Genomic DNA, 25,670 nt, shown 5'->3' on the forward strand with positions numbered 1-25,670 from the left:
TAAGCAAAAATAAAAATTTTGAAGTGAACAGCTTCAATTGTTCTGCTGAAATGAAAAAACAATCGAAAGCAAATCGAAAAGAGATCAAAATGAGATATCTTTGAAGCATGTCCAACCATCTGCCAATAGAGCAAAACCAGCTTCAAAGAAAGAGAGAAAGAAAAGTCATGAATTAAGAAATGTTGCTAAACAGCCTTTATTTACACACATGCAAATCTGTTGGTTCGTTTGTTTAATGCTTCAGAAATAATATCTTCAATGCAAATGATTCAATCACTCTTGCGGAATTATCAGTCTTCTTCCATTTCTGGTGCATCTATTTCAACACTCATCATCATGCGCTTATCTCCAGCTGCAATACATCATTTCATTCGTGATGGCAATGGATCTCACTTCAACAAATAAATCTGCATTATTCCCTTCCCGATTCTATCTTCAACTTCAAGTGTATTTCCTTTCCACTTTCGTTCTGATGCTTTTGTAACATTTCCTTGAGCCAACGCATTGCATCTGTTGCTCCATCATTATCTGCAACAACAACAACAAATTCATCGTATTTCATCCATTCCGGGATCTCTCTTCTCGCATATTCTTCCCAATAGTTGATCATCGTTTTCCCAGCCTTATCCTTAAATTCATTTTTATGCCTCATCCATTCTGGTGGTTCAGTTTCAGTGAACTGAATCCACATCATCGACATTGTTCGTCCCAGGATATCGGTTCGTTCAATGTCATGTCTCATCCATTCTGGCGGCTCTGAAAAGACATTTGTAATCCATATCATCGCCATTGTCAAGCCATAACAGTCATTAAGGATAATGTTGTGTCTCATCCACAGTGGTGTCTCAGTCTTGATTTCCTTTATCCAATGCATGGCCATTGTTCGTCCTTTCTTGTCTGCAACTTCGTTGTTATGTCTCATCCACTCTGGTGGGTCTGTCTTAGCATTTGCAACCCATATCATTGCCATCGTTTTTCCTTTCTTATTTCCAAGAGTAATATCATGCCTCATCCATTCAGGTAGGTCTGCTTTAACATTCTCAATCCACAGCATTGCCATTGTGCACCCGTCATTATCTTTGAGTGCTACGTCGTGTCTCATCCATTCTGGTGGATTTGTCTTCACGAGTTCAATCCACAGCATGGCCATTGTTTTGCCGTCTTTATCAGGAAATGAACTTCCATGTCTCATCCATTTCGGTGGTTCTGTCTTCACATATTCAATCCATATCATAGCCATTGTTCGTCCTCCTTTGTCTGCGAATGTATTTTCGTGTCTCATCCATTCTGGTGGATCTGCTTTAGCACATTCAATCCATATCATAGCCATTGTCCTGCCAAATTTTTCAACAAGCGCAATATCATGCCTCATCCACTCTGGAGGGTCTGTTTGAACAAAGTGAATCCACAACATGGCCATTGTTTTTCCTTCCTTGTTTCTCAGAGCAACATTGTGCCTCATCCACTCTGGTGGCTCTGTTTTGATATTTCTAATCCAATGCATGGCCATTGTCCTTCCACTCTTATCAGAAAGCGTAATACTGTGTCTCATCCACTCTGGAGGATCAGCTCTTACGCAAATAATAAAATACATTGCCATCGTCCATCCGTCATTGTCTGCAAGCGCACTTTCATGCCTCAACCATTTTGGTGGTTCTGTTTTCGCATGTGCAATCCACAGCATGGCCATCGTATTCCCATTGATATTCCCTAATGTTACATCATGCCTCATCCACTCGGGAGGTTCTGTTTTTTTCTCCACAATCCACTTCATTGACAATGTCCTCCCATCATTGTTGCCTTGTGCGTTATCCATTGTCATCCATAAAGGAGGTTCTGTCTTAACTTCCTTTAACCAATGCATTGCCATTGTTCGTCCTTCTTTGTCAGCAATTTCGTTGTCATGCCTCATCCATTCTGGTGGCTCTGTCTTCACAAATTGAATCCACTTCATCGCCATTGTTTCACCATTGTTATCTGTAAGTATTATTGCATGTCTTATTGATAAAGGTGGTTCTGTCTTGACCTCCTTTATCCACAGCATAGCCATTGTCTCTCCACCGCTATCGCGAAGTGTAATATCATGTCTCATCCACATTGGTGGTTCTGTCTTCACATATTCAATCCACAGCATGGCCATTGTCCATCCATCAGAATCTTTAAGTGTTGTATCGTGTCTCATCCATTCTGGTGGCTCTGTCTTGACATGATAAATCCATAGCATCGCCATTGTCCAGTCATCCTTTTTGCCAAGTGTTATTTTATGTCTCATCCATTCTGGCGGTTCCATCTTGACAAAGTGAATCCAATACATAGCCATTGTCCATCCGTCTTTATCAGCAAGTGAAATATCGTGTCTCATCCATTCTGGGGGTTCTGTTTGAACAAATTGAATCCAGAACATAGCCATTGTGTACCCATTCTTATTGGTAAGTGTAATATCATGTCTCATCCACATTGGTGGCTCTGTCTTCACAAATTCAATCCAATACATAGCCATTGAGCATCCTTTATAATTTGTATATGCAATATCGTGTCTCATCCACTTCGGCGGTTCTGAATTAACGTATATAATCCAATAAAAGGCCATTATCGATCCAATTTTATTGGGAAGCGCAATATCATGCCTCATCCATTCTGGTGGCTCTGTTTTGATGTTTGTGATCCATATCATTGCCATCGTTGATCCATTATTATTTCCGAGAGTTATATCATGTCTCATCCATTGTGGAGGTTCCGTATGGGTAAATCCAATCCACAGCATTGCCATTGTCCAACCATTTTTATCATGAAGCGTTGTTTCATGTCTCATTTCCAACGGAGGTTCTGTCATTTTCTCAACAATCCATCGCATTGCTTCTGTTCTTCCATCCTTGTCCCTTTTCAATGGATCACTTTTCAATTTTTGCATATCTGTTGTATATCTTATTTTACCGCTCAACGCTTCGGTTTTGCTGCTCGTCCTGCAATATAAGCAGAAAAAAGTCAATCGTTAAAAAGTATTATTTGAAATAAATATTATATACTTGATCATATTTGAATATTTTTTTTAAAAAAACTGTTTATCATCTTTAAATAAATAAGAAAATGAGCATAAAGTGATTGCATGATTTTTGGCAGTGTGGCATTTTGTTATTCAAACAATTTTTCAAAACAGAAAAAAACTCAAGATTAATTATTCATATTTTTATTTCTTTTGACGTTCGTTTAACAAATTATAAGTGAATGAAAATGAAAAGCCAAGTAGTGAAAAGTAATTAACCTGTGAAATTATGTTGAGTCTTATATTTTCTGCTCTTTTGCTTTTGCACCAAAACCCTCAGAAACACTCTTAGAATTGAGTTCAGTCATTTCTTTTCACCAATTCATTTCTTTTTTATTTTTTCATTCACATTTCAAATCGCTTCAGGGATGCATTCATTTGGATCTGCCACAGCAACAGTTGAGAGAGTGTGTGTTTGGGAGTGTCTAAGTGTGTGGCAGAAGAGAAGTGAAAGATGAATGCCATTTACTCTGATGGAGAATATGCACATTCTGAAGAGAGGCTGAAATGTTGCCTTTGGAAAAGAAATGGCTGTATGAAAAGACAAAAGCAAAAGAGAGAAAAGAGAGAAAAAGGGAGAAAAGGGAGAAAAAGAGAGAAAAAGGGAGAAAAGGGAGAAAAAAGGAGAAAAGGGAGAAAAGGGAGAAAAGGGAGAAAAGAGATGTCTAAATTTTTTTGAAAAGTTCCGTTTGTTTCATTTTCAAATAAAATTAAATTTTCATATTTCGATCAAATTTCTGTTCCCACTCACCAAATTTTGCTGTCATGAAAACACAATCTTGACAATGTTATTATTTTATTCAAAGTGAAGTTTCGTAAGTGGGAACAGAAATTTTATCGAAATATAAAATTTTTTCTTTATTTGAAAATTAAACAAAAGGAACTTTTCAAAAAAATTTTGACAGATGTTTTAATGTTGAATGCGAATGTTCAGAGGAAGTGGACAGGAAAAGAATGCGACACCCAACATCATTCAGAATGAGAAGTGAGAGTTGAAAAATTAGTTGTGAAAATGAGATGATTATCAAAAAGATGAAAATGAAAAGAAAGACAAAGAGAAAGATAAAGTGAAAAATTAACAAATGAAATAAAACGTGAATTAATGAAAAATAAAAGAGGAAGATAAAGGATTGAAACGAAAAGGAACTATCCAGAACTTTGTTAACAACAAAAAGTGCTATTTATGAAGCATTATTTTTCATTTCAGCGATTCAAAGACAATAAGTGCATTTCACTCAGAATTACAAACAGTGAAACAAACATTGCCTTTTTTGTTTGAAATAACGAAGGAACTAATGTTTTTTTGATAGATACAAAATGAAGAAAAACAACTATTTTAAAAAAAATAAGAAATATCATTAGAAAAATGGCAGATAGTTGAAAATATTTATTTTTATTTCTCTATTTCACAATTTTTCGAAAAAATAAAAAATGATGGTTCTATCACATTTTGGTAATTCGTTTTTATTGATGGAAATAATATTTTTTAGTTGTGAAATGATTTCACGGGTTATTCTTTTTGAAATCATTGCTTAATTCGCTGTGTTGAATTTATAGCATGCATTTGGAGATGGCTGGATAACTATCATTTCCATATTTCATGAATTGCAATTGTTACAAAAACATACGTTCGGGATGCATTCATGAAAGATTTTTTGTTGATGATGTTATCACTTTCCAATGTTCATTAACAAGAATGCAAAACAAATTTCAAAACGAAATAATGTAATAATAAAAGTGTGATTTCAATAATTATCACTCACAAAATTGCAAAAAAAAACACGTTGTTGACATTTTTGTTTGGAGAGTTTGCGTATTTGAAATGGTTAGTGAGAAAATGTTGGTGCTTCTTGCATAAATATGTATTCCTTTTATTTTGTAATTTCGATTTTAATAATGCTTGAATTATATCTCCATTTAATTTTCAGTGTGTAAAAATCATTTCGAAATCAAATGAAATTATTTTTCTTTTGAGCGATTGCTGATTTTGAAAATCAAACCTGTCAATCAATCAGATTTTGAAGAAATCAAGAAATAATCCATATTTCATCTCTGTGACCTGACAAATAACTTGAATACTCGCCCATCACTAAAAAAATTTTAAATAAAAAATAAATTATCAAAAAAATAAAATTTTATTCAATTTGAATAGAATTAAATTAAAACAAAAAAAAGATTGCAAAAGAACTTCTAAAGACTTTTCAATGCACTTTGGAAAAGATTTGTTGATAGCGTCTGTTATATCTTGTCGTTTTTTCTCTTTTGTCAGTGACCGTCAGTGACGGTCAATGACAAATAGTGACAAAAATATTCCTCAACTAACATTTAGTGTCAAAAAATTGAATATTGGGAACTTGATCATATTTATAAAAAAATTGATTTCTTCTTAATAATTAGAATTGTTGTATTTCGATTATCAAATTATTTTTTATTGTAATTAAGAATCGTGGAATTGTTAAAAATAACACTTTTTAACAAATCAAAATAAAACTTTTCAGTCATTTTGTCATTTTTTCAATTTTCTCTTGTTATGTCACAGAGGGATAATCCATATTTGAAATTTTTTTTGAAAAGTTGCAGATGTTTAATTTTTTGGTTCATTGAATTTATTCATGTTTCCTTGAATTCTTGAAATAGAACTTCAAATTTTGAATAGAAAGCTGATAATTGAATATTGGAAAATTTTCATTGTCACAATGAGTTTGAGGGTTCTTTTTTCAAATGGAAAGCAAAACTTATGAAAAATGTCTATTTTCAATAAACCTGAAAACTAAACATTTGCAACTTTTCAATAAAAAAACACAAATTTACTTTTTTTTCCCATTGAAATTGGAAAAATTCTGAAAACAACTGACATTCATTTTATATTCAGGAAATTTTATGGTGTGTGCATAAACGCGCACACTTTTGTTGATTTCATAGAAACGCCTTTTTAAAATCATTTTTATAAAGAAATATTGACAATTATTGATTTCAAACAAGAAATATCAATATAAATGAGTTATTAAGAATTGTTATGATTGTTCATCTTATATTTGTTTCTTCTAATAACGAAAAACAATTTTTCATCTTTCTCTCTCTCTCTCCTTTTTTTTTTTTTTTTTTTTTTTTTTTTTTTGATTTTTTGATTTTTTGATTTTTTGATTTTTTGATTTTTTGATTTTTCCAGATGGAAGAAATGATAAAAGAAATGATATTCATAAACAAAAAAAGAAACAGCGAAACAGTTGAAATTGTATTAAAAGAGCATTATCGATGAAATCAAAAAAAGAATTTGCAGGAAAACAATGAAAGACCAAGATATTTATCTAAAGAAGAAGAAAAATAGAAATAAACACAATGTTCAAAATATTATTCATTGATAAATGATGATCAAAAAAATATTTGGAGATAAATGCGCACAACTGTTTATTGACTTTGGCAATCAAAAGAATAATCTTTTCATCTGATGCAAGAAAATTATAACCAAATAAATTCAATAATGATATTGATGTGAGAAATTCACAAAACGATTGAATTCGTTGATCATCAAGCAGATAATAGCCTGATATCATGAAACCCTGTGAGATATATTTATAAAACTATTGAATGATAAGATATAGTGTGATGACGATATTAGGTTTCCAAAACTTTCAACATTCATTTCCAGACAAATCCGTGAATGCAAATCAATTCAGTTGTCTGAGTTGGCTCGTCGGAATTGTTTCTGTTCAATTTTTAAATCATTCATTGGCTTTTCCATATTATTATCTTCACCAACATTATCATAACGAGACTCTGAAACAGATAAATGAAGAAAATGAACAATGAAAATGTCACAAAATAAACACAGTATTTCTTGAATACAAACGATTCACGTCCAAATCAAAGAAAATAGGATCGCAAACAACGAAGATTTTACAGAAGTTTATCGTTTTTATGAGAGAATAATTAGATTTTGAATCAAATACTTTTTGCACAAGTGTATTTATAAGTTTTCACTAAATAACTAACACTTTATTTGGAATTAAAAAATCGAATAATTTTGTGTTTTAATTTTGAGAAATGATGAATCATTAATCACACTTTCAATTTTCTTTTGAGTGTCAACTTATATTTTTTTATGATAACAACATCAAATAATAACTAACCACTAATTTGGGCAAGTTCTTTTTTCTGATAATGCTATTCCAATTCTGAACAAATATTGCTTCATTCTCAAATTTAATTTTCAATTTTGTGCATTTGCATGTTCAATCTCTTGATAATTGGACTTCTCGCTTTTCCCAATACTCTGTTTGTGTTCTGAAAATTCAAATGAAAATCATTTTTTTTTTAAATTCAATCAAACATTAAACTCATATAAAAAATAAAAATTACGTGGAAAACATTTGTTTGATCGAAAAATCATTGTAGAAAGAAGAGCTTGGTAAAAGCGTACAATACGGTAATAAGAGATTTTTCATTTTTTTATCATAAAGGCAATTCTCTTTAATTATACAGTTGTTGTGTGGTGTTTTTTTTCAACGGAAATTGTTTGTAACAATAATATTATTTTTTGAAAAAACTTTCTTCTTCAAATATTTAAGGGTTTGATAGAAATAAAAAATGGAACTTATTCCTATTCATTTTGGAACAGAAAGCATTTCTGATCAAAATAATGTGTTCCATAATAATTATTCAACGTGGACTTAGTTTCTCACTCATATTCTGGAAAAAAAAGTCCCTATATGCCCAAAACATCGAATCCAAAAGAATTGTTGTAAGACAGTATCTAACTACAGATTTTGGAAGGGCCCGAAATGCACAGAAAAAACATCAGTCAACAACAATACTATTTTTGAAAATATGAAGACTCCATTGGGAACAACATTCTTTATTTGTTAGTTCTCCTGGCTGAAAATTCCGATCACGACGATTTCAACTATTCTTGGAGTTAAAAAAAAGACAGTGGGATTTTGGGGGAGCGTCATTCGTGTGTGCTGTTCAAAATTATGGAATTCTACACAGAGAGTTGTTGGTGGAGAATGAAAGATAGCAGAAACAGATGAGGTGATATGGAGAAAGAGAAAATATGGAAGAGGGAGAAAGAAGGATCAGATATGGATTTTTGGAGGTGTTGAAAGGCTCGAAGGCGGAGGTGTAGGATCTCGGTTTATGACTATTGTGTCGAAGAGAAAAAGAAATACATTGATCCCTTTAATCCAAAAACACATTCTGCTGAAAACAACGATCATTTCAGACGAATGGAGAGCGTATTCATGTAATGAATAGATTGGATATGTACATCAAACCGTCTGTCATAAGAAAGAATATGTGAACAAAGAGACTCATGCATTCACAAACACGATTGAAGACCAATATCCACATTTAAGAGAATCATTTCCACGTTTTGGAACTAGAAAAAAGGATATTTCTGATCATATCACAATGGATTTGGTGAAATTCTCAATGAAATTGAGCTTTTTATACCTGATGCAGCATGTTTCAAAACATAAACCAGAAAAAGACACAGAAGATAAAGATGAAGATGATGAAATTGTTAAAGCTATGCTTTTTATTGAAGATATATTGGGTTATGATGAGAATGAGACTGACAAAAAAATGGAAGAATATGATTCAGATGGTGCTGGCGATGGAGATTGTGCTTCCGAATATTCTCCATAATGAAAAATATATTTATCTTTCCATTAAATTTTTGAAAAAATTATTATTCATGTCAAAAATTTCACAGTCCCTATTTAAATTTTAGAAAAATAATTTTTTGTTTTTTTTTTGTTCATAAACAAGTTTCGGTTCAAAACATACAACATCCTCATGCTTTGTTTGATATTTCCAATGAATCTATTCCAAAAAATATCAAAAACTTACATGATCATATTGTTCCTTTTTGCCAAGAGCTTCAAATAAAACCTTTCAAATATGAAAAAAAAAATAACGACTCAATTCTGAAGATGAAATATATTTTATGGGATAAAAACAATCATCCGTTTTGAAACTTTCCACATCAACGAAAACAATTCGTTCTTCAAATTTGGAAGAAATTCAATTTAAAACATGCATTTTGCATGCATTTTTTCATTATTTCTTCTTATCAGTTTCAATTAATATGGTTATTCACTTCTCCTTGAAAATTGAACATTTTTATAAAAGTGTCAGTTATCTTTTTTATTCAGCAGATTTCACATTGGACTTTTGGAGGAAAAATGCACTGAACGTTATAATATCAACATTTTGATATTCTTTTTCACTCGATCCTCACTTTTTGACTTTTGATCTATCTATTTTCCATTTCACAAATATTTCATGTTGAACAACATAAATAAAGATATTTTTCTTGCCTTTTTTGTTTTCATTATTTTAGATGTTTGAAAATTCAAAATAAAAACAAATGAGAGTGGTGGAAGGAGGGAAGCTTGATCAAAGAGATCAAAGCTGACATTACATAAAATGTTTTTAATAAAAAAATGATTTTTTCTCATCAAGAAATGATTTGAAATAAGAATGAAATTCAATTTTCAAATGAAAATTGTATAAACTATCATCCTTACCCAAGTGTGTGGGTTTATACAAATGTGCTTGCTAACAACATGACTATGAGATTTCATCATTGAAAAAAGATTTGAAATCTTTATTAAAATGTTTTTGAAAAACAAAAATTTTCAATTTCCTATAATTTCCATTCATTTGAACACAATTTGATTTTCAAGGATATTGCAGAATTGTGACGAAAATTTAAAAAAAAGCAAATTTATTCGATTTTCAAAAATCTGTAATAAAAAAGAGATTTCAGCACTAATATTAATAAAAAAAAATATATAAGAAATTCCAACACTTAGGTATCAATAAAACATCATGAACCTCTCCTTTTCTTTATGAGTGATTCATCATTCGAAGTTGATGTTCTTGTCAATTTAATCTCCAAAATCAAGTAATGCTGGGTGTGATCGACCAACTCATAATCAATTGCAGAAGCGAGTTTAAATGATGAATCAACAAGCACAGAACGCATTTAATGCACAGCCTGCTGTGCAGCAAGGGGAAGGCGCATTTTCAGATCGAATAGTTGCGAAAGGTTTGCCATCCCAGGAGCTTTCGTTGTTTTTTCACAGCAAATGTGTTTAACGTTTGATTAATAATTGGGTGTGCTTGCGACCTTCTTTGTGCGTGCGGATGGCCTGGCGCAGGAAGCGGGTGCTGGCAGCTGTCGTACATCTTGCTGCTGCTGGGGGTGCTGTTCACGGTCGGGACGGTGCTGATAACCGTTTTGCTGGGGGTTGCGTTTCTGGGGGTGTTTCTTGCGTTTGCGATTGTGTCGCTGGTGTTTGCACTGGTGCTGATGTGCCAGGACAAGCAGGCTGTGCTTGTGGCAGACTTCCGGGAGCAGGTGCTGAGGATTGAGCAGCGGAGGACGTGTCTGCACAGCTGCTGCTGCTGCTGCTGCGGAGTGCGGAAGACGCGGCAGCAGCAGCTGCGGTTCGAGGAGATGTGCGGGGTGTTTGCATACCCGGTGTGCTGCTCGATGGGGCTGCGGGTGGTGAAGAAGAGCGGGGTGTTTGTTTCTGTGATGTCGACATTCTCGGCAGACGATGTGGAAAGGCTGAGCGGTGCGGTCAACGACTTTATCGCGCGCACTCGGCCGGGGGATGTGCAAGTGGCGGCGCAGTTCCACCAGATGGACCTGCTGATGCGGCGGGGGAACAGGGGAGGGGTGAACTATGGATCGCGGAGAGCTCTCCGCTCAGCCATGTTCCCGAACCAGGCGCCAGGATATGCACCAGGATACGCACAGGGATATACACCGGGATATGCGCCAGGGTACACGACTGGCGGGGCAGTTGTGCAGAACGTGTCTGCAGCATATCCAGCTGAGCCGGTGGCCAACATTGCATATTCGCCGCCAGCAATGCCAGAAGCTGGAGAGCTGGGCAAAGAGGCGCCTGCCCAGCCAACAAGCAACGAGCCGCCTCTGGTGCTGCCCTGAATGCTCAAAGAGATTTCCTTTGTTTTATTGTTATTATTTTGCGTAGCGCACTTGTGACTACTAGTTTTGCGTTTTTGTGTTTTTCACGTTTTCGTGTTTGTCACATGTTTGATTTGTTTGTTGTCATTTCATTTATAAAAATGTTTTCATGCTTTTGTGTTGATGACGTTTTGAGAAACAAGCGGAAAGTGAGAGAAATGCCTTTGTTATTTTATTTTATTTTTTATTCTTGACTTTTTTTTTCATTTTTGTGGTGTGATTTTTTGATGGGAATTGGGAGAGAAAGAGAAAAGTATGGGGCAGAGAAGCAGAAATGAAGCTGCAGCGGCTGATAGATTACGTGTTCGTTTTGTTCTTCGGGGTCAACCTGTTTTTTGTATGTTTTTGAGTGTGTTTGGGCCTGCGGGCCGATGAGCTTAACCTGTGTTTGGCGCAGATAACATATATTGTTGATTTCGAGCAGATTGCGATCAGAGACCCGTCGAACTTCGAGTACCCGCGGTGGCCTCCGAAGCGCTTGGTAGGTGTGGGTGCTTTGTTTTTTTCGGTGGTTATGCAGTTCATTGTGATGTTTTGCGGGCTTTTTAAAACACATGCTGGGAAACTGGATGGGGGCGGCGCTGGGCAGACCTTGTGCACTGGTACGGGAAGAACTTTGACCCTCTGCTGATTGCGCGCCCGCCGTTCTGGATGACGACTATATGGGTGGATGCGCTGTTTTTCGGTCCGTTTTATGTTTTTGCGATATACGCGTTTGTGCGGAAGCGGGCGTGGATCCGGGATGTGAGCATCGTGTGGTCAAGCGCGCTGATCATCAACGTGCTGTGCATCCTGAGCGAGGAGGTGTATGGGGTGCACAGGCCGGAGAACTTGAGACTTGTGATTCTGCTGAACATGCCGTGGCTGGTGATGCCGGCGCTGAACCTGGTGCGGATGCTGCCGCGAAAGGACCCGTGGAAGGGAAGGAGCAGGAAGGCGAAAAGCGCGTCGTCGGTGCAGCCACAGGCGGAGCCGAAGGCAAAAGCGCAAACAGGCAAAAAGGGGAAAAGCAAGGCAAAGAAGCAGAACTGAGGGGCAGGACAGCGGCGGCAGTGGAGGTGTGTGCCGTGTGAGTGTTTTGTGTTTTTGTGCCCAATTCACCAAAGAAAACAAAGAACAAGAAAGTGATTTTCCCTTTATTAAAAAACGAATGGCAAATAATGAAAAAGGGCTGTCTGGGCCAGACGAAGTGATTTGGGGTGCTGAGTCCGGGCCCAACAAAAAGGAAAAGAAAAGTACAACGTCGACAGGTGAATTGGCCGAGGCAGCCTGCTTCGGGGCAGAAGCAAAAATGTGTTTTGAGTATTTGGAGGTGGAGAGGTGGCTGGTGGAGATGCAAAGGATGCAGCTGGAGAGGCAGCACAGGGAAGAAATGGAAGCGCTGGAGCAGCGCTACGAGGCGAGAAAGGCATTGCTGGAGCAGGAGTGGGCAGAAAAGATATCCGAATTTGAAAAAGAGTCGCGAGAAGTGCTGGAGGCGATTGATGTGTGTGCCAAAAGCAAAATATTTGCATCCTTCTTCTTTTTTGTATTTTGTGTGTGGGTGCACTGTCTGCTTTGTTTGTCATGTTGTTTTTCTTCTTCTTTTGTTTTATTCATAATTCAAATGCCAATCCGTTTGCTTGCATGCTTGTGCCTGCGAATTGATTTTTAATATCCAGGCCCACGAGCAAATGGATGCAAGCGGGAAGCGTGGGGAAGAAGAGGAAGAAGAGCTGGCGGTGGAAGAGGCGGTGCAAAAGCGAACAAGTGCGTTTCATTTTGTCTCATTTTCTGCAACGAATGAATTTCTCTTGCTGTAAATGTTTTGTTCGATTTGGCTGCGTGTGTGGGGCGCATTTGGGATGGCGACTTTTTCGTGGGCGGATATTGACTGCTGGCTTTGCTGCTGCTGTTTTGCTTTGCGACTGATGACTCCAACTGGAAATAAGAAGGTTTGCTCAATCTTTTTATTTTTTTTTTTTTTTCGTTTCCAACACAACTACCATTCTTTAACGCTGCTTTTGGAATCTGACGCGGATTGGGTGCATTTGCAATTGCAGTGTGGCTGGAGGCGCGGAGCCTGCCAGTGAGTGGCGTGTTTGAGCCACTCTTATTTTTCGATGTGTTTTTTGGACTGCCGACAAGCAGAGGCGCTGAAATTCTGGTTTCGATGCTGCGGCGGCTGGCAGAGCAGATCAGCGGAATGAGTGCGTCAGCAGCGCGGGGGGTTGTGGTGCCGTCTGTTCTGCACCATTTCGGGTGGATTCTGCGGAGATGCACAGCTGCGCAGCCGGCAGAGCTGATCTGCGGGGTGGTGGCGAAGGTGTTTGGAGAGGATGGGGAGGAGGAGGAAGAAGGAGAAGAAGAAAAGGGCTTTGACGAAGGCGATGGCAGCAGCAAAAGAGGCGATGAAAAAGTGCTTGTTGTTGCAGACGAGATGTGTTGTGCCAGCAAAAAGGAAGAGCAGAGCAGCCATTATTCTGACACTCACGTCCAGCATTCTGCTTTGTCGGAGCATTGGCCTGTGCCGCTGTCTGTGTACCGCACACTTGGGCGCTCGCTTCTTCTGCTGATCAGAACACACGCAGGTGGCTGCTCTGAAGAAGGCAGAAGTGAAGATGGAAGAGAGGCAGAGAGAAAGGACGAGGGAGATGAGCCAACTTCGCAGCCATCATTGTCTTCGTTGAACATGTACGAGGCGCTGACAGCATTGGACGCGCTATTGAGTGCGAAGATTGGAGTTGGGAAAGAGAACAAGGAGCAAGCAGAGGGGCAGGGGCTGTGGAGCGGGGTGTCTGTGTTTGTGTGGGACGGGCTGTATGAGACTGTGCTGCCGCTTGTGCTGCACCGGGAGGAGGATGTGAGCTGGCTGGCGCTGCGGATGGTGTACGACTGGGCAGACCGACAAAAGAGACGGCTGGAGCTTGTGACGACAGCAGACATTGCAGAGTGGAGCGATGAGGAAGTTGCAGAGGGAGAAGAAGAAGAAGAAGAAGAAGAAGAGGAAAATGAAGCAAGGGATGAAGAAAAACAAAGGAGAACAGGCGAAAGCAGCAAGGAGACAGCCTTTTCAACTGCTTCAACTTGCAGTAACACTGTTTGTGGAACCGATGAAAACCACGTAAGAACAACAACAATTCAGAGCAGTGCCAGCTTATCGGCTGCCTCGTGTCCTTCAGCCATTCATGCACAACAAGAGGTCGAGTGCGAAAACCTGTTTGCCCACAGCGCAACAGCAGAGAATGAGCTGAGCAAGGGATGCGATGCCAGAAGGCGCGACTGCTGTGGCAGACAGAAAAGGGCAGGGCGCGCTGAGAGGCAGCGGAGGGGGCACTGCCATCTGCCGTTTGTTGTGGCAGCAGGCGGGGTGGATGTGCTCATGGAGCATTTCGAGAGAGCAGAGGACAAGACGGAAAAGACGTGTGCTGGGTGCGTTGTGTGTCTGCTGTTTGACGAGCTGCCTCTTCCGCGCAGCTGCACATGCGTCGTGTGGCATTTGTGCAGCCAGCTGGAGGGGAACAGGAAGGGCAGGAAAGGAGGGGCAGAAGACGAAGAGGAATCGGAGAACGTAGAGGAAGAAGGCAGCAGAACATCAACGCTGTGCGAGATTCTGGATGCGCTGTGCTATGTGTGTGGGGCAGCAGAGAACCATGTGTATCTGCTGAAGAGCGGGGTGCATGTTGCGTGTGCTGCGCTGATGGTGCACCGATCGGCGTTTGTGGCGTCGCTGGCGCTGAAGGTGCTGGGGGTGCTGTTTGTGCGGGGAGGAGAGCGGACGCGGCGGTGCGTGTGCTGTGCGGTGGAGAGGAAGAAGCTGGTGGAGATTGTGCGCTCGAGCACAGAAGGGTTTCTGGCGACTGATGCGCGGCGGCTGCTCACTCTCCTGGACCTTCACGTGCAGACACGCCTTGGAAGAGGCAGATGAAACACATGCAGGAATTCGTCTCCACTGAAGGACTCGCTTCCCGCGCTTCGTGGTGAGCTTTTGGCTCAAGTGATTGTTCGACAAAATGATTCTTTTGCTGTTTGTGCATTCTGATTGAGCTTGCTATTTTTCATTTCTTTTTGCTTTTTTGGTGTTGATGCGTTTGTTGCTTCATTGCGTGACATTTGCATTTATTTGTCCTGCGAATTATTCATTTTTATTGTTTTCTATGGAAACCTTTATTAAATTATTGCTCTTCCGATTTTCATTTTCTTCTTCTTTTTTTCCTTAGTTTAGCTTCACTTCCCTCCGCAAATGGACAGATGGATTACACTTACAGAGCAGGAGCGCATCAAAGGTAGTTGATTTTTGTTCTGCCGTTCAGCACTTTTAACTTTTTATTTTGGATTCTTTATCTTTTTGCGTTGGACACAATGTGCCACATTTTTTTGTTATACCTCTAAAGGCCGGATATGCGACTTATGTCTTATTGGCCCGAGCCTCCTCTTTGAGAGCCGGCCGAACAGCGAGCTGTTTGAGAATTACACGCTTGTGGATGCAAATGATGCCTGCGACAGAAAAACAGCCAATACCACCATTTCTTCCACAGGCATTTGTGGCAAAGGCTTGCCCCATTTGAAGACATCAGCATCAGCCAGCGCAGCTGGAGATTGTTCGTCTCCGCTATTTTCGAGCAGAATCAGCCCAGAACGGCCAAACGGTGAGAACGAGCTTCTTCGCAGAGAGTCCCCCGCAGAGAAAAGCACAGACGACGAGGAGGGGGAAATAGAAGAGTCGGAGCTTGCAGAAATAGAAGAGGCGTTTTTCAAGATGCTTGACGAGATTCCAGCTGAGGCCAGAGCAGGCGAGGATGATTCGAAGGATAAGGAGGAGCCGAGCAAGGGCTGATTGGAGGTGCAATTGTTTTGCCTGCCAACTGCTCGCTGCACTCGCCAAGCACCGCTGCGATACCTGGCTGAAAGCAAGTTTTATGTCAAAATGCACTTTGAGAAATCGAATTGTTTGTTTGTGCCAAATGTGCAGCTTTTCTTTTTTGAATTGCTTTTTCTTCACAAAGGCAACAGCAAACACAGCATTTGTGCTCGACTCTAAAGATTTCTCTTTTGTTTGAAGGGGAAAAATAAAAAAAAAGAAAATAAAAGAAATAAAAAGTGAAAAGTGCAACATGAAGGCAAATCAAGAGAACAGCATTGGCTCAAATGCTTCTCAAAACAACAAAAAAAGTCAAAGGCAGCCCAGCAGCCTGTGCAAGGTCAGCGCCTTCATCCGATCTTCCCTGCACTTCGAATGCACCAGCGACAGCTCTCCGTCAGCCATCCCTTCCTCTTCTGCTCTTTTCACCATATCCACAATGGCAAGCCTCTTCTTTTTTCCTGCCTCCTTCTCTGTTTGCTTCTTCATGCGCTCCAAAAAGCAAACGTTCCCAATCAATTCAAGCGGTGCAGCAGCAACAAAATCTGCAATGTCATTGCGGTCCAGCAGTTCAGCCAGGAGCACCAGCAAGATTTCAAAGAAAGCGAAGCAACCCAATGCACCACTGGCCGGAATCATTGAACAAGAAGCATCGCCTTCGCATCGAACATGGATCGCTTTCGTCACACCCAGCTGCTCCAAGGGACAGCGCAAGACACAGCGCGCCAGAAAATGTGCAACATCGCATTTTGTTTCCATCTTCAGCTGGTTCGAAAACAGGATGCGTGCAAAATACTCAGACACCTTCGTTTCCTCCATAAAGCGGATGAAGCTCAGCTCATCTTCTTTGGAACTTGCTCTGTCTGCCTGACCGTTGCCCGGCTGCGTGTGCAAGAAGCCCTCTGTCATCTCCACTAGCTTTCCCACAGTTCGGTCCCTCACATCGCTTCTTTTGAGAGCATGCCCTTCCTCCTCCTTCTCTTCTTCCTCCTCCTCCAACATCCACTTCTTCACGCGCCTCACCTTCTTTTTCTTTCTTTTGAAAACTTTCTTCTCAAAAAACTCTCCTTTCTCAAACATCTCCTCCAGCTGCCCCATCGCTTCCCCAACCCCAACCATTTTGTTCTTCAAAAGCACGCCCACCAGCTCCAGCCCAGCTCCCACAAACGCCCCCTTTGCACTCAGCAGCGCAGACGGGAGAAGCTTCTCCACCTCGTATTTCTTTATTCGCTGTGCATTTGCTGCTCCCATCCCAGTCCATCACACCATTCCCCCATTCGGCACCGCAACCAATTCATTCGGGCAGTCCAGTCGCACAAGCAGCAAAAAAGACAAAAGCATCGCTTTCACAAATAAACGCAAAGCAAACAAAAGCCAAAGGCAAACATCCGTTTTCCATCAGGCATTTCAGCCCCAGCATCGCCCGAGCCCCAGCATCCTCCATCAGCTCGTCTCGCCCCACCCCAACAACAGCAATCAGGTCCGGCACAATCAGCGACAAGACATCGTCCGCTAGCTCTTCTGCTCTGCGCACAAATGCCAACGCCATCGAGTCATAATAGTTCATTTCCCTGGGCGCTTCCTTATCAGTCCTCAGTCTCATCAAACGACATGCAAATTCTTCCTTATATTCTGGATAAAGCCCAAACTTCCCTTGGTGCATTGCCTCTTCCATCCTCGAGCAAAACAGCGCCAACACCTTTGCAGCCATAACAGACTTCTTTTTGTCCAGAGGTTGGTGCTGAAATAGCATTTCATTAAACACATCTTCTGAACTTTCTTCGCTCCAAAATTTGAATCTGCTTCCCTTTATCATCCTGTATATGCTTTTCATCTGGCCTATCAGCGTACACCAGCTGTCACGGTCCACGCTGTCCGATGCTTCGCGAATCTCGTCTTTCAGAATCATTCAAAAATGAAAGCCTTTGAAACACTAAAAAATCAGCAAAAGCACACATAACAGATAATCATCGTCTGGGCTCAGCGCGTCACTGAGCTCGGTGTCTGATGTCTTTTCGTAGTCAGTCACAAGCACATCTTCTTCCGATGTTTCTGATTCAGCGTCTTGCATTTCACTCCAGCTTTATAAAAGGCAATTGCGCAAAATGTGGCTTTTACAAGGAAATTTCTTAACACTCGCTGCAACAAGGGATTTCCAGCGAATAGAACGAAAAAGAAAAATGAAGCAAATATATTTCCTTATGGCATATCTGATCAAATTAATATTTGTTAAAAAAATTCTCCGGAATAATAATTCAATGTGTTAATGCATATTGAAATTTGATTGGTAAATGTCACATTTGGTGTGACCCTAGATGATGAAAATGAAAAAGTTTATTATGTCCACACAAATTTTCCACTTATTTAAAAAACGAAAAATCTAAAAATAACATTATCAGCTGAGAAACAAATTTCATTGCATAAAGAGAGAAAACCCATCTGTAAAGCGTAGCTTTGCGAAATTCATTTCCAAATGAATGAATATTCAGGCTGTTCTTCTGGATAATTGACAGATGAAACTTTCTCTTGATGATAATAGAACGAATCTCCCTCTTCCGAAAGAGATCCCTTGAAATTGAGAAAATAAAATTGAGAGAGAAAGAAAGAAAGAAAGAAAGAAAGAAAGAAAGAAATAGAGAGAGAGAGAGAGAGAGAGAGAGAGAGAGAGAGAGAAGGAAATGAATCATAAAAATTAACACAAATATTATTATTTAAAAATTCTCCCGAATAACTTCATTTTAATTTTCTCGCAATGAAAAATGATTTTCGGCAAAGCATACAATGACATTTATTTCATTCGATTTGAACACAACTTCATTGACGAATTTCCCATCAACAAAGACGCTCATTCGATGAGGAAGTTGTTCAAAATCAAGATAGACAGAAATTTCTGCTGAAGTGTGAATCATTGATTTGATTGACTCACTCGAATGAGATTCACTCGATGAAAAGGAGGACGGGGATGATGCTGATGATTCTTTGGCAAATGAAAGCGGTGGCTGCTCCATCAAATCATTTTGGATTGATGAATACGAATGTGACGGTAATGATGATTTTGAAGATGATTCAACTGCTTCTGCTTCTGCTTCTGCTTCTGCTTCTGCTTCTGTTGATGGAGTTATTTGTGAAATAAATCTGTAAGTTAGATCCTTTTTCAAGTAATTTCCAGAAAAATATTTCATTCTGCATCACATCGAAAATAAATAGTGAAAAAAAAAATCAAAATAAATAGCAGTATCAACAACAAAAAATATAATAAATACCTTTCATAATCAAAAACTATACATGATCCAAATTCATTGCAAATTCCAATATCTAAATATTTTTGTTAATCAGTAAGATCACCATCAAAAAACATTAATTTGAGAAATAAACTCAAGGAAAAAATAAAAATTAAAATTAAAAAAAAGAAAGAAAAAATAAAAAAATAAAAATAAAATAAAATAAAAAATAAAATAAAAAATCCTCACCAAGATGTCCTGATGTGGTGTGCAAAATGTGAATATTTCTTCAGGATAATCAATTTTGACTTTAAATTTGCTTGATTGAAAGAAAAAACAGCACACATCATCCAAATGCCCTTGAAACAATAAACATTTAAAATAATTCATTCAAAAATAACTGACAAACTTCTGTCATGCAATTCAACATTTTAAAAAACATTTTTTCTGAAGGAGATTTTTTCACAATTGTGTGTTCAAAAAGATTCCAACTTGAAATATCATCAAAACATATCCACTTTTCATCCAAACGTCCTTTGTTATCATAATTGTAAATAAACTCATAAAATAATAATTTAATTGGAACAAATTATTCATTCACACTTTCTTTTTTTTCATGGATATCATTTTCGTATTCTTCTTCCAAATCGTTTTCAACGAGTTTCTTTTCACGTAACAATTTTTGAATGGCAGCGTATTTTATTTTGTTTTGCTGATGGATGACATTAGCTTCAAGTTTCCTTTGCTTTATCATTTTTTCATTAGTTCGAAGTTCTTGTTCAATGGATCTTGCACTATCAGATTTATATTTTTGAGAAAACTCGTTGGATAACTGAAAATTGTCTTCACCAAAACATTGCATTTCAAGGGACTTTATGTTTTTGAAATGTACTTTTTTATCAAAGTCTAATATTTTAATATGGGTTAAATATATTCACAAAAAAGAAGAAAACATTTTTTGGCTTTTTAATTTTCACTTTCAAATGTCTTAACGCATCCAACATAAACAAAAGAATTGATTTCTTTTTAAAAATAGAAAGAATAAAAAATACAATATTCTTTTAAACACAAAACTGTTATAACTCTGGGCATCAAGATATAAAATGCATATATCTTCGGGGAATTTTGACATCAACTCATTTTCACATCTTTGAATAGTAAATTTGAAAAGTAGTACATGTATATCCGGTTTCTCAACTTTTTATTTGGAAAAATTGATAACGGATATATATATTTTTTTTTCATTCTTTTTCTTCCAATCTCTTTCTTTCCAATTCTGCTAAATGAGCTCGAAAGGCTGCCCTTTGTGCTGCAGGATCCATGTATTCATAATCTTTATATCCTCCTCTTGTCGCTGAAGTGCGTGGTCTTGGGAGTGAAAAATATGTTGCAAAAAAGGTAAACGTATTATTAACTCAATTTTTAATGAAAAATTTAAAGTATAAGAAACCTTGGTCCGGTGTAATCAAATTTCGGCATCCTCCATCTATATCCAGCTGGGGTCTTAAAGAATTATTACATTTTCAGTTTGAATAATAAAACTGAAAAAACAAAACAATCATCAAACAGTTTGTTCTTGATCATCCTTTGAAACAAATTGAGGTGTGCTTTTACAAGAATGGTTTGGAAGCTCATCAACATTACCATTTGTAACCGAATTTGCTTGAGCATTTTGCTGACAATTTTCGGATTGCGCAGGATTCAATTCTTTGTAATTCTTTTTTCCAAAAAGAGAATCAAACGGACTAAATCTTTGAAAATTCTTTTTCATTTCTTTGGCAAAATCTGGAAACTGAAATTTGTTTGATTTTGGAGATTGTTGTGAAGTGGGAAGCTGAAATGAAGAAGATGGAGCAGAGTTTGAGTTATCAGTGAAAAAAGGGTTAAACATGTTAAACTGATTGTTACCGCTTCCTGACCCACTTGGATTAAAAATGTTTCCAATTTGTTGAAGGCAAGTGGGAGAGAAAGAAGGAAATGAGTTGGAAAAGTCAAAAGCCAAGGCTTCATTAATTTCCTCTGAAGGATCATCCTCAAACGCCTTTCCAAAAAACATCTCCCCGCAAAGCCCCCATTCCAATAGCACAAGAAGGGAGATATTGACGCTCATACTTTAAAAGAAATAAGAGAAACAATGACATGACTGTAATACAACCATAATCATTTTCTTCGTTTTCTTCTATTAAAAAAGCATCTGCTCTTTTCACAAAAATTAACTCCAAATCACAAAAATGAAAAAATTTTGAACATAAGATTTTTTGTTTTATTTTTTGTTTGTTTGATCAATCAGAAACAACACAATCTGCTTTTCTGGCATTTTCCAGCCAAGATCGTTTATTTTACGATTTATTATATCTTTACACTGAATTTGTTAAGAAAAGCGATCTGTGGCGTGTTGTTATCTTTTCATTTTGCAAGACAGTCAAACTTGTTTGTGTTCATCGATTGTTCAATTTTATACAAATGTTTTCTCGATAAATATTACAATTTTTACGATTAGCAGAATGATGTTGCGCATTGAAGATAATTCTAAAGAAAGAATGCAGATGATGATAAAAACAGTGCAGTTTTCAAGTTTGCCGTTTTATTTGGATTGAACAAACTTTGAATAAATTCTTTATATATTGAATTCCCTTTGCAGAATTGCTTCATGGACTGGAAGGTTGCAGAGAAGATGAACAGAAGCAGAAAATAGAGAAAATGAATGAAATAATTGATGGAATGAACAACGAAGAATTTGAATCTGTTTTCAAAGCAGATCCATTCAAAAAAATTGAAAAAACGATCGAAGAAAAGAAAATGTCGATGGAAATTGCTATTTTGTTGCCGAATCATGTAGGATATTACGAAATAATGAAATGCGTTGGGTGGTATTCATTTTTCTTCTCTTCGTTGAATGCAAAACTTGAGAGGATGATTTTTGACGAATATGAGAAAAAAGAAGAAAAGACTGAAAAAAATTTGGTCGATCTTTGTGAATGCTATCTATTGCTTAACAACGGATCATCTTCTGAATTGCTTTCAATTGTTGTTCCTTGCCTTCTGAAAGTTGCGTTGAAGAAAGAGGAAAACGAGAAAGTTCAAAAAGAAGTGGAAATGGCATTGCTGGCTTTGAGCAGCATGGGCGTGCGTCGTGTTTGAGTGTTTATATTACATTTTTAATATCATTGAATTGCCTTCTTCTTTCTTTTTTTCTTTTCTTTTTTTCTTTTCTTTTTTTCTTTTCTTTTCTTTTTTTCTTTTCTTTTCTTTTTTTCTTTTCTTTTCTTTTTTTCTTTTCTTATTCTTTTTCTGTTTCTTTTTCTTTTTCTGTTTCTTTTTCTTTTTCTTTTCTTTTCTTTCTTTTTTTATTTATTTTGTTAGATTGCTGAACAAGAGCTGTATTTTCAAGAAATAAAGGAAATCATCCAATATCACCAGGAGCATCGCAACTTGACACGACTTGCCTATCAATCTGCTTGGAAGTTTTTAATGGACCAATTTTACAAAGACGAAAACTTGAGAATAGTTGTTGAGAATGAGCTGCATTTTGTTAGAGAGGCAGCAAGAGAAATCGAAGATCTATCAAAGTGTGTGAATTGGAAGAGAAAAGGTGATAAAAAAGTCAAAGAAACGAAAGAAGCGAAAGAAGCGAAAGAAATGATAATTATCAGGAGATGGCAGGAAATGTTGTATGTTTATTTTGACGAATGCCAATCGAGGAATGGAGAATGTTCTGAGCTTTTTGGCAGTCTTGTTCAGGTGCATCGAGCAGCAAGGGACAATTACGCAGAAATAAGCAGGGAATGCAGAGATCCACTAAAGGAAGCAGCAAAAAGAATTGCGCATGTTGAAGACTTGTTGAAAGGCGAGGCAATTGATGCTGTTTTGGATGAGGTTCAGCAGCCAACATTAAATGACAATGTGATGAAATTTTGTTTTCTTTTCTTTATGAACATTTCAGAAAGACTGAAAAAAAAGGAGATTAATATAGAGAAAGAAGTGAAAAGAAAGGCAACCAAAAGGAAAATGCTTGAAAAGATGGAAGTAGAAGGATACGAAGATATCATTGCAAGCTTTCATAGAAGATTTGAATTTTTCGATAAAAAACATCGTGATTATTTATCGTGGTGCATTTTGGATTATTTTGTAATCGTTTGAGGTATTATTTCGAATTTTATAACTCAAAAATTTGTTTTTATTTTTTTCTATTTATTTCGTAGTTTTTCGATTTATCGAAATTTTCATGAAAGATTGATTTTGCTTTTCTAAAAAAATTTTATTCTAAAATGCAATTTGATATTTCAGATAATTCTGTTAATGCTTGAGTAAATGAGTGTTATTTTTTCTGTTACTCAAAAATTATATTTTTTTATTTTATTTTATTTTACAACTCAACAAATTTTTTTCATTTTTATCTGTAAAATATAAAATTTGCTAATTCCACTTCACTTTCATGAAATGGTGAAAAAATTTTTCATTGAAGAAAAAATCCACGTTTAGTTCCAAACTTGTTCTGCTTTCATATTGCAATGAATGCTACATAATTATGCAATAAAAGTATTTTTTGAGTTATCAATAAAATAAATATTATTCGAATTGCAATGAAATAAAACATTAGATAGTTAACCAAAACTTTGAATTGTTTCGTTAATAATCATAAATTCTTGATACAAACAAGTTGTTTCAGCAAATGCAGAATATACACATACCTTAAGAAAACACTTCATAATCGATACGAAGAAAAGTGTTGCTATTCTTGATCATAACATCGCATTTTTTTCTTGAGTAAATGGGTGATTTTTTTTGATATCATAAAAAAAGATCAAAAAATGAATGAATAATTATTATTGTGAAACTTTCGATCATCAAAAAAATATAGGTTTTTGAGAAGAAAATGGCTTATATAATCACAACGTTGTTTGTTTTATTCATGAAAACATTAAAACAAACCTTTTTATGTTTTGGGCAAAAAATATATTTATTGATCAAGAAAAAACAATGTGAAAAATAAAAAATAAAACTATTAAATATAAATATCAAGTTTCTCAACTTGCTAAACTATCCTGATACAAAAAAAATACTTTGAAAGACTTTATTGAAACGGTTTGTTTAAAAGATTGTTTCAATAAACAGATTTAACAACTTTTAACCTATCAAAGCAATTGGTTTTCTTTTCTTCATCTTTTTCTTCAACTGAAATATCATCACAAAACATCAGTCCTTTCTTTTCGATTCAGTTTCTTCATCAAACGTGAACGAAATACAATGAAATCGATAATCAATGAATAAAACTAATTCGAACTCGTCTTTTCTCTCTTTATTCTTCTCATCACTTGTCCTTCCCGCTTCCTTTTTCATCCTCTCCTCATCTTCCTTCCATTTCCACTCCGCTTCTTGAAAATTCTCCTTTTGAAAATATCTCTGAAGTTGTTTGATTCCTCTCCAGCACTTTCTGTGTCACTCTTCTCGCTGTGTTTATCGATAACTCCAATTGCTTGTTAATCTCCTCTTGAAACAAATTTGCCTTCACACTCAGTTCATTGGCCGCTGTGTGAGCGATCAGGTGAGAAAAGGAGAGGAGGAGGAGGAGGAAGTGGAAGAGGAGGAAGAGGAAGAGAACGATGAAGGAGAAGCAGTTGTTGTTGAAGTAGAAGTAGAAGAAAAACGAAAATCCTTCGAAACCAACTTATTCAAATCCTCCATGGACATTTTCGATTCCAATTCCAAAGGCAACGCATATGACTTCTCATATGAAGGCATCAGCTTCCTCTTCACATTCGCACTTGTTTCTCTGGCACTGGCTATTCTGTTCGGAGCTGCCACAATCGGAACCTGGTCGAGTGGGTCAAGCGGATCGAGCGGGCCAAGAAGAGGAAGCACCCGCGATAGGAAAGATTGGCTGGAAACAGACGCAGCGACAGATGCGGAAGCAGTGGAGTGGGTTTCAAGCAATGTGGAGCTGGTGCAGGACGGGGAACCAGCTGGGGAGCTGTCTGGAATCAATACACGGTGGCTGAAGGCAGGCGAGAAGGAGAGGAAAGGAGGAAGCTGAGGTTCTCCCAAGGAATGGTAATTCTGATTATCTGGAGGCATGCTCAATGTGTCTGAAGGGAATAGAGGCAATACCTCATCGAAGTCGGATTTGATGCGTGCGGAGCCAGAAAGCTGGCCGGCTGTGAGGTAAGATGGTATAAACAGCGTGGGGAAAACTGATCTTGACAAGAAGCTGAGCACATCAGAAACCGCATAGTCGTCATGCAGCCTCACCGATTGTTCGCGGATGACTGAGTCGTAAAAGGTATCATATGCAAATCTTGTGTTGTCTGCTTCACTTCTGCTTTTGGTGTACTCGAGTGGGAAACCAGCCAGATGGCTCTCAAATTCTGCAGTGGTGATGGCGGCTGAACGGCTGCGCTAGAGATAGCTGTGGCTGATGACGTCTGCGGGAGTGGGGTGGTGTGCGGAGGGCATGAGTGTGGTGAGGTGTATTGAAGAAGAAGAGGAGGAGGAAGTAGAAGAAGAAGAAGATGATGATGATGAAACAACATGAGAAGCATCTTGTGTTGCAACGTTTTAATCATT

General features: G+C 37.7%; 11 protein-coding genes across 11 annotated transcripts; 5 read left to right on the forward strand and 6 right to left on the reverse strand.

Annotated features, from left to right (window-relative positions):
* Nucleotides 1-412: 412 nt before the first annotated feature.
* On the reverse strand, nt 413-2,911 carry MONOS_16039 (uncharacterized protein; the record flags this gene model as incomplete). Its single annotated transcript, XM_067868947.1, has 1 exon — nt 413-2,911. The coding sequence occupies one exon, from the start codon at nt 2,909-2,911 to the stop codon at nt 413-415; it is 2,499 nt and encodes an 832-aa protein (XP_067732757.1).
* Nucleotides 2,912-9,986: 7,075 nt separating this feature from the next.
* On the forward strand, nt 9,987-11,204 carry MONOS_14625 (uncharacterized protein). Its single transcript, XM_067867440.1, has 2 exons — nt 9,987-10,097; nt 10,210-11,204. Exons 1-2 carry the CDS (start codon nt 10,007-10,009, stop codon nt 11,004-11,006), a joined length of 888 nt encoding a protein of 295 aa, XP_067732758.1. The 5' UTR covers nt 9,987-10,006; the 3' UTR covers nt 11,007-11,204.
* Nucleotides 11,205-11,319: 115 nt separating this feature from the next.
* On the forward strand, nt 11,320-12,173 carry MONOS_14624 (uncharacterized protein; the record flags this gene model as incomplete). Its single annotated transcript, XM_067867439.1, has 4 exons — nt 11,320-11,382; nt 11,443-11,526; nt 11,635-11,647; nt 11,772-12,173. 4 exons carry the CDS (start codon nt 11,320-11,322, stop codon nt 12,116-12,118), a joined length of 507 nt encoding a protein of 168 aa, XP_067732759.1. The 3' UTR covers nt 12,119-12,173.
* A 10-nt stretch (nt 12,174-12,183) lies between these two features.
* MONOS_14623 (uncharacterized protein) lies at nt 12,184-14,952 on the forward strand (the record flags this gene model as incomplete). The annotated part of the gene is made up of 3 exons (XM_067867438.1): nt 12,184-12,531; nt 12,707-12,794; nt 13,088-14,952. The coding sequence occupies exons 1-3, from the start codon at nt 12,196-12,198 to the stop codon at nt 14,950-14,952; spliced, it is 2,289 nt and encodes a 762-aa protein (XP_067732760.1). The 5' UTR covers nt 12,184-12,195.
* A 315-nt stretch (nt 14,953-15,267) lies between these two features.
* MONOS_14622 (uncharacterized protein) lies at nt 15,268-16,057 on the forward strand (the record flags this gene model as incomplete). The annotated part of the gene is made up of 2 exons (XM_067867437.1): nt 15,268-15,310; nt 15,419-16,057. 2 exons carry the CDS (start codon nt 15,268-15,270, stop codon nt 15,859-15,861), a joined length of 486 nt encoding a protein of 161 aa, XP_067732761.1. The 3' UTR covers nt 15,862-16,057.
* MONOS_14621 (uncharacterized protein) lies at nt 16,049-18,081 on the reverse strand. Its single transcript, XM_067867436.1, has 3 exons — nt 17,842-18,081; nt 17,272-17,781; nt 16,049-17,126 (listed from the first exon to the last, which is right to left on the reverse strand). Exons 1-3 carry the CDS (start codon nt 17,954-17,956, stop codon nt 16,198-16,200), a joined length of 1,554 nt encoding a protein of 517 aa, XP_067732762.1. The 5' UTR covers nt 17,957-18,081; the 3' UTR covers nt 16,049-16,197.
* A 60-nt stretch (nt 18,082-18,141) lies between these two features.
* Nucleotides 18,142-19,393, reverse strand: MONOS_14620 (uncharacterized protein). The gene is made up of 4 exons (XM_067867435.1): nt 19,356-19,393; nt 19,149-19,200; nt 18,666-19,068; nt 18,142-18,453 (listed from the first exon to the last, which is right to left on the reverse strand). Exons 3-4 carry the CDS (start codon nt 19,065-19,067, stop codon nt 18,349-18,351), a joined length of 507 nt encoding a protein of 168 aa, XP_067732763.1. The 5' UTR covers nt 19,068; nt 19,149-19,200; nt 19,356-19,393; the 3' UTR covers nt 18,142-18,348.
* A 954-nt stretch (nt 19,394-20,347) lies between these two features.
* MONOS_14619 (uncharacterized protein) lies at nt 20,348-21,216 on the reverse strand (the record flags this gene model as incomplete). Its single annotated transcript, XM_067867433.1, has 3 exons — nt 20,348-20,474; nt 20,557-20,609; nt 20,674-21,216. 3 exons carry the CDS (start codon nt 21,214-21,216, stop codon nt 20,348-20,350), a joined length of 723 nt encoding a protein of 240 aa, XP_067732764.1.
* A 174-nt stretch (nt 21,217-21,390) lies between these two features.
* MONOS_14618 (uncharacterized protein) lies at nt 21,391-23,595 on the forward strand. Its single transcript, XM_067867432.1, has 4 exons — nt 21,391-21,536; nt 21,610-21,680; nt 21,748-22,241; nt 22,470-23,595. Exons 2-4 carry the CDS (start codon nt 21,611-21,613, stop codon nt 23,244-23,246), a joined length of 1,341 nt encoding a protein of 446 aa, XP_067732765.1. The 5' UTR covers nt 21,391-21,536; nt 21,610; the 3' UTR covers nt 23,247-23,595.
* Nucleotides 23,596-23,919: 324 nt separating this feature from the next.
* MONOS_14617 (uncharacterized protein) lies at nt 23,920-25,206 on the reverse strand. The gene has a single exon (XM_067867431.1). The coding sequence runs from the start codon at nt 25,179-25,181 to the stop codon at nt 24,648-24,650; it is 534 nt and encodes a 177-aa protein (XP_067732766.1). The 5' UTR covers nt 25,182-25,206; the 3' UTR covers nt 23,920-24,647.
* Nucleotides 25,207-25,351: 145 nt separating this feature from the next.
* Nucleotides 25,352-25,669, reverse strand: MONOS_14616 (uncharacterized protein; the record flags this gene model as incomplete). The annotated part of the gene is made up of 1 exon (XM_067867430.1): nt 25,352-25,669. The coding sequence occupies one exon, from the start codon at nt 25,667-25,669 to the stop codon at nt 25,352-25,354; it is 318 nt and encodes a 105-aa protein (XP_067732767.1).
* Nucleotide 25,670: the final 1 nt, after the last annotated feature.

This window comes from Monocercomonoides exilis (genome assembly GCF_001643675.1).
Source record: "Monocercomonoides exilis strain PA203 chromosome Unknown scaffold8-1962414, whole genome shotgun sequence".
NCBI lineage: Eukaryota > Preaxostyla > Oxymonadida > Polymastigidae > Monocercomonoides > Monocercomonoides exilis.

Excerpts from the sequence above, each read along its gene's own strand:
- MONOS_14625 (XM_067867440.1), top strand. The coding sequence starts at position 10,007 with ATGATGAATCAACAAGCACAGAACGCATTTAATGCACAGCCTGCTGTG. Across the intron at positions 10,098-10,209 it reads AGATCGAATAGTTGCGAAAG|GAAGCGGGTGCTGGCAGCTG; the intron begins GTTTGCCATCCC and ends GGCCTGGCGCAG.
- MONOS_14621 (XM_067867436.1), bottom strand. The coding sequence starts at position 17,956 with ATGCAAGACGCTGAATCAGAAACATCGGAAGAAGATGTGCTTGTGACT. Across the intron at positions 17,782-17,841 it reads AGACGATGATTATCTGTTAT|ACGAGATTCGCGAAGCATCG; the intron begins GTGTGCTTTTGC and ends TGATTCTGAAAG. Across the intron at positions 17,127-17,271 it reads ATGCCTGATGGAAAACGGAT|CAAATGCACAGCGAATAAAG; the intron begins GTTTGCCTTTGG and ends GGATGGGAGCAG.
- MONOS_14620 (XM_067867435.1), bottom strand. The coding sequence starts at position 19,067 with ATGAAATATTTTTCTGGAAATTACTTGAAAAAGGATCTAACTTACAGA. Across the intron at positions 18,454-18,665 it reads CGAATGAAATAAATGTCATT|GGATCTCTTTCGGAAGAGGG; the intron begins GTATGCTTTGCC and ends CTCAATTTCAAG.
- MONOS_14618 (XM_067867432.1), top strand. The coding sequence starts at position 21,611 with ATGATGTTGCGCATTGAAGATAATTCTAAAGAAAGAATGCAGATGATG. Across the intron at positions 21,681-21,747 it reads AAAAACAGTGCAGTTTTCAA|AATTGCTTCATGGACTGGAA; the intron begins GTTTGCCGTTTT and ends TTCCCTTTGCAG. Across the intron at positions 22,242-22,469 it reads GCAGCATGGGCGTGCGTCGT|ATTGCTGAACAAGAGCTGTA; the intron begins GTTTGAGTGTTT and ends TTATTTTGTTAG.
- MONOS_14617 (XM_067867431.1), bottom strand. The coding sequence starts at position 25,181 with ATGCCTCCAGATAATCAGAATTACCATTCCTTGGGAGAACCTCAGCTT.